At 34.0% G+C, this 11,945-nt stretch overlaps 2 protein-coding genes across 2 annotated transcripts; one reads left to right on the top strand and one right to left on the bottom strand.

Annotated features, from left to right (window-relative positions):
- Positions 1-1,182: 1,182 nt before the first annotated feature.
- On the bottom strand, positions 1,183-2,376 carry LOC126688949 (GATA transcription factor 15-like). Its single transcript, XM_050383895.1, has 3 exons — positions 1,985-2,376; positions 1,797-1,886; positions 1,183-1,698 (listed from the first exon to the last, which is right to left on the bottom strand). Exons 1-3 carry the CDS (start codon positions 2,003-2,005, stop codon positions 1,417-1,419), a joined length of 393 nt encoding a protein of 130 aa, XP_050239852.1. The 5' UTR covers positions 2,006-2,376; the 3' UTR covers positions 1,183-1,416.
- Positions 2,377-10,690: 8,314 nt separating this feature from the next.
- On the top strand, positions 10,691-11,608 carry LOC126690245 (uncharacterized). The gene has a single exon (XM_050385368.1). The coding sequence runs from the start codon at positions 10,691-10,693 to the stop codon at positions 11,606-11,608; it is 918 nt and encodes a 305-aa protein (XP_050241325.1).
- Positions 11,609-11,945: the final 337 nt, after the last annotated feature.

The raw sequence follows: 11,945 nt of genomic DNA, 5'->3' as shown, positions 1-11,945 counted from the left end.
AAAGTCCTATTTAAATGTTTTCAAAGAAATATTCATATTAATTGAGAAAGTATCTTGTTGTCAAATAAGTAATTGTGATAAAATGCTATCTAATCCAAAATGAAAGCAGCTGACATCTTGACCTTATGATAAAAAAAAATATATATAATGAAGTAAATTTTTACTTCAAAAAAAAAATCGGTGAACTGATATATCTTTAGTTATCACAGTCAACTTTTGTCAACATTTTCCTCCTAAGTAATGACTCATCTAAACGAAATGAAGTAGACAGCCTCAATGACTTGTCTTGTGAGATATTTGTGCCACATACTGTCTATTTTTCGGAGTGCCACATACTTTTTTCTTTTTCTTTTTTTTGATGGGAAAAGGAGTGCCACATACTTAAAATTGAACCTATGTGCTAATTGCTGTCAATTTAAATATATTTTATAAGGGAAAGATTAAATGAACGACTTAGTGCATTAATTTAAGAAATATTCTTAAAAACTCTTTATGAGGAAAAAAAAATTACTTTAACAATTTTTTATATTTCCTATAAAAATAGTGTTAAAATTTTTTAAAAATAATTTATTAATAACTTTCTTAAAAACACCATTAACATAATCCATTTTATAAAGAACTCTGTGCCCCCAGGTATTTGTGCAATCTAGTAATCTACTTGCATTTTGTTGCGTATAAAAGTTAAATCAATTAATTAATTATGCAAACAAACGCTTTGGCTTTCTCAATAGTCAATACTCTCGGAAACACGACAGCGGGAAATACAAATTTCATATTCCCTCTTCTTTTCTTATCACAATGGATCCCAATTTCTAAAAAAACTCAATACAACAAAACACTCCCATGATTGAAGTAGAAAAACCAAAAAATAAAAGGAGATCCTCACCAAATATGATGAGGGAAAATGTTTTTTACGCTAGTACACAAAAAGCCCATATTTCTTGATTTCATCTCACATCATCAATTTTCCCTCTTATCCTTTATTATTATTATTATTATTAATTTTTTTGAGTATGTGGGTATGTAACATAACATGAAATCATCACAACCATAACAAGAATCAAGAGATAAACATCACCACCAACCAAAGAAAATAAAAAGCAAAAAAGAGCCGCAATATACATATATATATATATATATATTTATACATTCAAAGGGGCAAGACAACATCTTAGACCAACATTATCAAAAATAGGATCAATATTCATTTCTTACACTTCATAAAATACTCTTCCAGGTCCCAAAAACAGTTAGTTAATACTAAAAATAACTATAAAAATTAAAAAAGGCAAAATATAAATTCTCCTAAAAAAAATAAATATAACAATAATTATAGAAGCAGGATTACACTTCCAAGGTTAGGATCCACATCCCTAAAATTCTAACACTTTTTCTAAGAATTTCTTTGAAGAAGACCTAAGCATAAACAGAGCCATAAGATAGAGCCATCAATAGCACAGCCGCTTCTTCCTCTTCACCTAATTTCTTTCGTTGCCTCTCTACCGTTGATCTCTGCATCAAAACCTCTCTTCCCAAAGCCAATAGCCTCTGCTTCAAACTATTGCTTATCTTATTATTATGGTTGTTGTTATTGCTGCCATTAATACTAGCTCTCTTGCTCTTCTTGTCCTCTTTGTTCAAACCCAAACTAGCTCTTCTCTTCTTCCTGCTTCTGATCCCGCAAGCATTACACAGTGACTGCAAAAATCAAAGCCCAATATCAATTTCTGATCAAGTAGTACCACAAATCAATGATAGAGAAACTGGGTTTTTGATAAAGATTGTGATTTTATTACCTTTGGACCAGCTGGGCCGCCACGCCAAAGAGGGGTCTTTGTGGTACCACAATCAGCACAGGTCTTCTTGTGGGTCTCAGACTCCGATCCCTGCAATAAAACAAATAAATCATTCTGATCAAGCTCGAATCTTTCAGATCACAGATCAAACAGTAAGAGAGCAAAAAGAAATGGTAAAAAATACTCACTTTATCACTCAGATCCACCATTTTCTTTAATGATTTGAACCAAACCAAACAAAACCCAGATAGAAGAAACCAATACCCAAAGTGGGTATTGCTTGTTTAGCTAAAAGAGGAAGTGGGTAATCCTTAAAACCCCGAAAGAATCAGACAACAAAGAGATCACAGACCTCACACCATAGCAAAATCAGAAATGCAAAGAGAGAGAAGGAAAAACAGAATATAAATAAAAAGGAGCTATTCTTGTGTTTGAAATGAGAGAATCTATGGTTGTTGAAACGGAAAGTTTGGGAATCTAAAAGAAACGACATGCAATGAGAGACTGAGGCACTGTGTGTGTGAGAGAGAGAGAGAGAGAGAGAGAGAGAGACCGACACAAGAACCAGCCGCAGCAGATCTAAAAAAGACCACCTTATATAAATGGGACGCGAAACCCTAGCCCTATTGTATTTGTGAAATTACTGTTTTGACCTTGCCACCTCAAACTTTTTTTTCTTTTTTGTTTTTTCTAATTTTTTTTTTTTTTTTGGGTTATTGGGGACCCGCCAAAATAATGTAAAAAAAAAAAAAATGAGGGTTCTTGAAATGAAAAGCAAAAAAGGGCGCCATGGATTGGGAGTGAGAAATTTTTATTTTTATTTTTTTGGTTTTGGTTTGGGGGTTTAATAATTGAGTCAAGGAAAGGCATTAGTTGGTGGTGCAGTGCAGCTAGATTCCCATTTGTGGTCAGAGATGTTAGTATCTAAATTCACAATTTCCCATTTATGTTAGGTCAACTGGGGGTACCACATTTTTGGGTTCAATACGTTTCACATTGTTGCATACAATCAATTTAGTGTTTTTCTAGTTTCTACAGTGGATTACTATGCTTTTTTCCCAAGTACTTTTCTACTAGTACTAATTATTTTCCTGACTAGTCTGATGCAACTGATACATTTCTTTCCTTTGTACAAAGTTTTCGTCTATCTTCAAGTGACTCTTATTACCTCATCATATTAAAATTATGAAAAAATAAAATAAAAATGATCTCAATGTTATTTCAATTTTGCTAAATGTAACTAAAGCCAAGGCAAACTTTTTGAATGTTTTTGTTGCATTTGTTTCAATGTAAAATATTTTGAAGAGAATAATTTGTTTGGTAGTGTTTGATTATGTTTTTGAAAATGTTTTAAAAAATATTTTTTTGATACCTTGATATGTTAATAGATCCTGTTCTTATTATCAAGTGCCTTAAAAGCAATGTTAAAGATAAAATTTTCAATCAATTGATCCACTTTTTCTAGGCAGTGAGAAAGTCCAACTTTTTATTAGTTTTTGCTACTTTTCTTCTTTCCCAATTTAAGTGACACAAATCTTATTATTCTTGGGTTTGGTTTAACTCTAGTACTTTTTTAATTGAAGCTTCGTTTGGGAGGATGGAATGGAATGGAAATGAATGAAAAGAATTATTTTATAATATTCTTCTCTTCCTTTATTTAGGAGTTTTAATGGAGGGAATGGAATGGGTAAAAGGAAATACTCATTCATCTCTTTATTTCCTTAAAACCTCAAATTTTCATTCCCCCCGGAAATTAGGAGGAATGGGAGGGAATGAAATTAGATTTAATGATTTTTTTTTTTTACTAAAACTCCCAAAATACCCCAGTATATTCAATTATTTATTTTAAAATAGGGGTCTAATAGTAATTTTGTCATAAAATGATTCTATTCCATTCCCTCCATGTTATTCCCAAACAAGATTACTTACATTCCATTTATTTTCATTCATTTTCATTCCTTTATTTTAAAACATCCAATCAATGTTACTTAATTCCATTCCATTCCATTCCCTTATGATCATTTTATTCAATTCCATTCTCTTCCCTTATGAACTCCCAAACGGAGCCTGAAGGTCTCTTTTTGTTTTAAATACACAATGACAAGTAGTAGTGCGTTTTAATCTCCATATTTTATTTAGTTAGTGGGTGATGTGGCAATTTCTCATTAAAACAAAAGAAGATTTCAATTAAAAAAGTACTAAAAGTAAACCAAACCTGATAGTATATTATAGATTGTATAGAGACATAATGTTTAAAAATTAAGTGACGTGACAGTGAATATATCTTTAGATTTGAAATATCTAATTTGAACCATAAAATAGATCAATTTCAAATAGAGATGATCGTAATATAAAACTATGTGTTATTGACCAATACCCAAAAGGATCCAGGGGGGTATAATAAAAATATAATTGTCTTTTACAATCATCAATCTTTTTTTATGAACATATATAATTTGTTTTATGATGATTGTTATTTACTATCAAACCATGATATCAAGATTATTTTTTTTTTTTTTTTAATATAGTCAATCGAACAATTGAATAGTTATATGAAAGAATGGATTCCATTTAGTCTAATTCATAAAATCTTTTGTCGTAATATAAGAGGCATAGGTTAGAATATTTTTTACACCGTACCAATTAATGTCTTGATCTAATGATAAAAAATAATCATCATGAAAACATTATAAGTTCAAATCCTATTGCATATATATAAAGAAAAAAAAAGTTCTACAAATTATTTTACTCGATGTATTATTCATTTTTTATGATTGTTTTTTACCATCAACAGAAGACACCAATAAATTTTTTTTTTTTTTTAACTTTTTAGTCTTTTTTTAATAAGTGTCTTTTTTATGCACTTGTTAATTAATAAACAAAAAATAGACTTATAAGGAGTTTTTAAATAATGTCCCACCTACATTGAGAAGTAGTAAGCATTAATAAACAAAAAATACACTTTTTTTTTTGAGGAAAAAAAAATACACTTCAGATTAAAAAAAAACTCAATAATCTATAAAAAGAAAATTTGATTACATTATATTTAAAAAAAAAAAATTAAAAGAGTTTCAACTTATGGCATCCGCTCATGATAATAACTCTTTATCATCAGACTAAAACACTAATCAATTTTTGATATAGACGGGAATTAAATTCAGATCTCTTATTCAACAATCACAAATTTTACCAATTAAGTTAACTAGAATTCACGTTATAAAATTCAACTTAAACCAGATCCTTGTTTTTAACAGGACCAATTTTAATCAAGCACATTAGTTCCCATAAACGTAAACACTAAACTCAAAGGCTGGGCTATTTGCAAACTTTATTAATACCTGGTACGGCCAACAGGAATACGGATTAGAAGCTTAATGACAACTCATAGTCTCATACGCTCCACATGTCTGCCATTCAAAAAGTGAGGGAAAAAGAAACACAATAAAAATTTGAGCTTTTGTTTTGAACTCCAAATTCTAAACACTTGAATACAAATCACGCTCAACTTGGCGGGAGATTACAACATCCATGGCGGGAAACTAATCTGACGTGGATAAGCTATTTATTCATTGACAAATTCCTTTCATTTTTTTTACTGAATAATTAAAAGGATGATAATTTATGGACTAAAAAGTAAAAACTGTAACGTTAACAGGTGTCTTAAGGCAATTATTAATAAAATATTTTAAGAAGGTTTGATATTTTTTTTTTATGAGAAATATAAAAAGTCATCAAAAAAATTAATTGATTTATCATTTTTTCATAAAATGTTTCTAAAATTAGTTTATAAACTAATACCCTTAGAGCATGCCTTAACTTTCCCCCTCTTTTTAATAGATAACTCTAAGAGCATTAAGGTCAAATATGTCAAAAAACTATAGCTTTTAACATTTAAAAAAATCATTTTATTTTTTTTAATAACTCATTTTTAAATACACACAATAATAAAGGTTCTATTTTAACATACAACATATTAAAATAATATATACAATACAATAAAATAATCTACCAAAACAATAAAATAATTAACCATAACAATAAACAACACACAACAACGGTCACAATAGCATACCCACAACCCAACGCCACCCCAATCAACCCACACCCGCAACCCAAAGCCACCCCAAATAACCCACCAAAACCAAATCAATCAACCTCGATCAACCCACCAAAACCCAGACACATGTGACGAAACACCACAACCCAACCACCCCGATCAATAGCAAAAACCCACCTCGAACAACCCACACCCACAACCCAAAGCCACCCTAATCAATCCACCAAAAATGAATCAATCAACCCCAATCAACCCACCAAAACCACCTAAAATCAAATCACAAAATCCACCAAAACCCAGTCACACTCGCTGAAACCTAGCCACACTCGCCAAACCACAACAACCCAGCCACCTCAATCAATAGCAGAGACCCACAAACCACAAAATTAACCTCATCTTCTTCACCGGTTGCGCCGAACCACCATAACCCAGCCACACAGGTTGTCGGGGTCAAATCGTAGTTCAGTGAGAAATAGGGAGATGGAGAGAGGCCGAAGTCAAATCATAGCTTAGTAAGAAGAGAGAGAGAGAGAGAGAGAGAGAGAGAGAGAGAAAATAGCACCTTGCTATAGTGAGCTACTAGAGATGGCAACTCACTGTAGTTGGGTGTCAAAAATTATAGCATTTGACATGTTTGATGTAGTGTGTTTTTTGTGTGTTGATTGTTATTAATAGCATTTTTAGCATTATAGCATTATTGATGTGAATGCTCTAATAGTATTCTTATTTTGTTGGTTTTTCCTCTATTGGTAATAGTATTTTGAAGTTAGCATGGTTTTACTATCCAACTCCCATTAAAAAAAAAACAAAAAAACAAAAAACAAAAAAACAAAAACAAAAACAAACAATGCTAGACAACCACAAGGACTTGTTTGTTCTAAAAGTGTTGACATCTACCATGTTTAATGATTGGTGTTCTAATCCCACCTCCCTCATTTCCTATTTACCTAGTTACAAGAAAAAAAAAAACTATGAGATTATTTTAATTATTATTATTTTTGTGTGTAGATAATTTGATAGTTATAATTGGAAAGAATGAATTTGAATCCTAAATATTATGAATATACTTGAAAGTGTTAATCAGTTGAGCTTGTGGCTCTTGGTTAAACCCATGGGAATTGGATGATTAAAAATAACTTAAATTCATGTTTTGTACAGTTTTTAAGATCTCATTATTTGAAGTTGTGGCTGTATTTTTATGTAAGTTGTATTTTAACTAAAATAAACAATGAAAATGCTATTTCATCAAAAATAAAAAATAAAAGAAACAATGAAATGCTATTCAATACCAACCCTTAAATAAGACATATATCTTAGGGTAATCCATGAGGGTTCCTCATTGTATTTAATTAGTATGTGTGAGACTAAAGAACTACATTGAATTAATCAATTGCTTGAAGAACTTTCAACATTCTATGTTAGGGTTTTTAGACCCACTTGGTTGATTTTACAATGGAATAAGTAAACTTCAAATAATTAACAAGTAATGAATTTAGATTGATTTCCAAGTTAATTGTCACAAATTAAATATATCACCAATAAAGTAATAAAATAGTAAATCTAGTAGAAATAACAAAAAAGAGTAATATGGTGACCCAAAAAAACTTATGAAATTGTGGTTTCATAGTAAAAAACCTGGAGATAATTAAACCTAAACAATCCTTAAGGCAACATTTTACTAATAGAATCAAACTTTGAACAATAGACATGACCTTAAATCTATTGCTATCTCAAGTAGTATTTACTGGTCGTGATCACACGTAACTCCAAATCTACAAACACTTCAGTTAGTGACTTTAAGATATTCGCTCAAATATTTAGATTAGCAATTGTGGTTGATTGGACACAATAGCTTTGCTTTATGATTGGATTTGTTATTTGAACGAGGTCTCCAACTATAACTCCAAAAGGGTATGGAAAATCTCTAAATTTGTGTACAAAACATTGCTGTTTTGAATATGCAAAAACATGCTCTAGGATCAGTGGCAGAGCTAGAAGGGGGCATTCCTCCCCCCCCCCCCCCTGACTTTTTGAAATTCTTACTAATAGTAAGGACTGGGTTTAGTTACTCATTTGGAAGAATTACTCTTACTAATAGAAGGTAGGGTATAACCTTTTTATTTTTATTTTAAATACTTACGAAAAGTGGTGTCATGACTTTTGATTAAACTATTTCATTTCATACCTATGAGACACCCTAAAATTCTATGGATCAATAATGTGGTAATTATGAAATGAAGACCTCTACTTTTTTAGTCATCAAAATTTTTTTTTTTTTTGGTTAGGTTAGTTTGGCCCCCCTAAAAAATTTTCCTGCTTCGCACTGTCTAGGATTTGTATTTATATATACTTAAGATCCATCAACACCCTAAATCAAACGACTGATAAGAAAACTAGATTTGCAATATGTATGAATCCCGATCGGTCGAGATGTTCATCTCGATTGGTTGAGATAAGTGGATCTCGATTAGTCAAGCCTGCAATTGAAATGCAATCTTCAATAGTCCACTTTTCTGATTTGTTGAGTTTTCATTTGTTTTGAATTTCATTTCTTTTGTTCCAAGGATAGTTTCAACGCTAATCAACTAGACAAACTAGTCAATTTAAACCATTAATTTTTAAAATCAAGTTAAAGTTGTTTTAGGGAAAGTTTCTCTATGTAGGAAAGCTCTCTCTCTAGCTTCTCTTATACAGTAGAATAGAAGTCCCTTCCTTAGGAAGGTGTGATAGTACTCCTTGGAATAACACTATTATTCTAAGGTTTGTGGGGTTTTTTTTTTCTAGGGTTATTGGGAAACAGTATAGGTTCTCTATTCATCCTTTGTGTATCTCATCAACATGGAGGATTTGACCACTGATTGGAATCGTCTTACTTTATCAGAAAAAGAAGGCCCAGATTGCTCCCTAGATGAGGAACTGAGCTCCCCGGAGTTCATCATCGCCGCAAAATTCCTGACAAAGAGACCGCTGAACATTGATGCTATCGCAAAAACTTTTACTCCCCTTTGGCGATCTAGAAACGGGTTCAAGATGCGTAATTTAGGTGATCATAAGATACTATTCGTTTTTGATAACAAAGCAAAGGCTGACAAAGTGATCCAAAGTGAACCATGGATATCTGACAAGCATTTGATAGTAATGGAAAGGTATGATCCTAGCTCTTCCATTGATGAACTTACACTGGACAAGACTACTTTTGGGTGCAAGTTCATGGTCTTCCCATTAAGTTCATGAATGTGAAGGCAGCGGAGAAGATTTGTGAGGTTCTTGGGACGGTTATACCTACTGTCAATCCAAATGAAGAAGAAGGAGGGAATTTTATCCGGGTTCGTGTTTCAATAGAGGTTAATGGCCTTCTATGCCGTGGGTGATTGGTGTCATTAGGGCTAGAGAAACAAGTTTGGATTAGTTTCAAATATGAAAGATTACCGAATATTTGCTATTGGTGTGGTTGCTTTGACCATGATGACAAGGATTGTGAGATTTGGCTAAATAGTGAAGTTTCACTCTCTCAGGAGCAAAGGCAATTCGGTCCAAGTCTCAAGGCAGCCCCCTTCTCATATTCATGTAAACAGGTACTTACAGTTCCTGGTTTTTACAAGTCCAAGCCGAGCCATGCTCCATCCTCGATGAATAAGGGTTCAGATGGGAATAAGGATGACGAGGAGGGGAAGGATACAAACAAAACCCAGGCGGAAGCACCATCATCACCACCATTGAGCAATCGTGAGCCTGGAGAAGACATGCAGAAACGGAACAAACCAACAATGATGGGGAAATCTCAAAATTTAATGTAGTCTGTTACATGCACTAATTGTCCAACGGAAGTAAATCCCACCTATTCCCAATCCGTTGAGAGCAATTATCCGCCTCCAATAAATATGCATAACACAGATTTACACCTTAAAGAGATTGGTATAACATTAAATGATTTTGATCCCATTAAGACTCCCACCCAAAACGGTAGCTCTACAGGTCTCCCTTTTCCAGTATTATGTCCAAATACATCCGCTGAAATTGTTACTACAATCCCAGCCCCAAAAGGAAATATCTCAAGAGCGTTTACTCAGGAATTTAATCAGGAGGTAATTCTGGACTTAATTCCCCAAGATGCACTCAATGCAACACGTGACAGCCAAAGTGCTAGGCCTTCTACGGTTGCATCCAAGCCACGATGGACTAGAGTTTTCCGTGTAACTACAACACCATTTGAGGATGCATCCAAGGGTACTCTGAACTATGGAAAACGACCCTTCCTAACCAATGATGAACATTCCAAGTTACCCAACAAATGTTGCCAGGTTTCAAAGAGTGAGGCAGATGACTGTGAATTGGCGGAGGCCGAGAGACAACCCCGCCAGTCGCCATGAATTGCTTAGTGTGGAACTGTCGCGGGCTTGGGAACCTGCATTCAAGGAAAGAGCTTGGCGAGATAGTCCGGGCTAAAGATCCCTCTACCATGTTCATTGTCGAAACACTGGCAGATGAAGCAAGGCTAGATATGATTCAAGCAAACTTAGACTTTGAACACAAGTGGATTGTATCAAGGGTTGGGCACGGTGGTGGATTAGCGCTTTTTTGGAGGTCATCAGTGAATTTAATGGTGATGGATTCATCCAATTATTACATTGATACTTGGATTGATAAAGGTTCCGACAATGAGTGAAGGTTTACCAACTTTTATGGAGAACCAGAAATATCTAGAAGAAATGAGGCATGGGATAATTTGAGAACTTTAAACCATCATCCTGACATGCCTTGGATGTGTGCGGGTGATTTCAACGAGATTATTCGTCAGGAAGAAAAACTTGGTGGAGCAACCCGCAACCATAGGTAGATGCAACTTTTTAGGGATGTGTTGGATGAGTGCGGATTTCTTGATCTGGGTTTTGTGGGTAGTAGGTTCACATGGAGTAAGCATCTTGTAGACGACCACTCTATTTGGGAGAAACCTGATCGGGGTGTGGCCAATGCTAACTGGTTTCTTAAATTTCTAGGTACAATTGTACATCATCTTCAATGCACCTCATCAGATCACTTGCCTCTTTGTATCAATTTGTCAGGGTTGGAAATTCCACCAAGAAAGAAGATATTTAGGTTTGAGGAGATGTGGCTTTCGGATGTACGGTGTGTGGAGATGGTGGAGGCTTTATGGTCATCCTATTCCCATGAGCATAGAGACGATGCAATCATTAAGAAAGTGGAACAATGTGGTAAAGCCCTTACATGGTGGAACCATAATTTTTTCGGTAATGTGAGAAAGGAATTGGCAAAGAAGAAGGAGCTTTTGGTGGTTGCCGAAATGGAAGCACAAACACATGAGCAGAATGCACGGCTTAGGGCCCTTAAAGAAGAAATTAACACTCTCTTGGATAAGGAAGCACGCATGTGGAGCCAAAGATCACGCACACTTTGGCTGAAAAATGGAGACAATAATATAAAGTTCTTTCATTGCCGAGCCACTAAAAGATTCAAGAAAAATCTAATCCGTGGGATCATGGATGAGAACAACAATTGGAGAGTGGAACCGGATGAGATTGCAACCTACTTGATCAAGTACTACCAAGAACTCTTTACCTCCTCCAATCCAATCTCTCATGGGGTGGCCTTGGAATGTATTCCAAGGGCTATCACCGACCACATGAATGCAGCCCTAGTTGCACCCTTTCAAGTTGAGGAAGTGAAGATAGCACTCAAGCAAATGGCTCCTCTTAAAGCACCCGGACCCGATGGCATGCCACCATTGTTCTACTAGCACTTCTGGGGCTTGGTTGATAATGATGTAACCAATTCTGTCCTTTCATGGCTTAATTCATGTACAATTCCATACCCCCTAAACCACACCTTCGTTACACTCATTCCTAAAACAAAAAATCTTGAATATGTCACTCAATATCGCCCCATTAGCTTGTGCAATGTCCTATATAAAATTTTTTCTAAAGTTCTTGCAAATAGACTTAAGAAAATTTTACACACCATCATCACTGAGCACCAATCCGCTTTTACAAAGAATAGATTGATTACTGATAATATTCTTGTTGCATTTGAGTCACTAAACAGTATGAAAAATATGAGTTCAGGAAAGACATGGT

The sequence above is a fragment of the Quercus robur genome, chromosome 6, assembly GCF_932294415.1.
Source record: "Quercus robur chromosome 6, dhQueRobu3.1, whole genome shotgun sequence".
Classification (NCBI taxonomy): domain Eukaryota; kingdom Viridiplantae; phylum Streptophyta; class Magnoliopsida; order Fagales; family Fagaceae; genus Quercus; species Quercus robur.
Note: the sequence above shows the minus strand (reverse complement) of the source record. Positions and strands in the feature narration are given on the sequence as shown.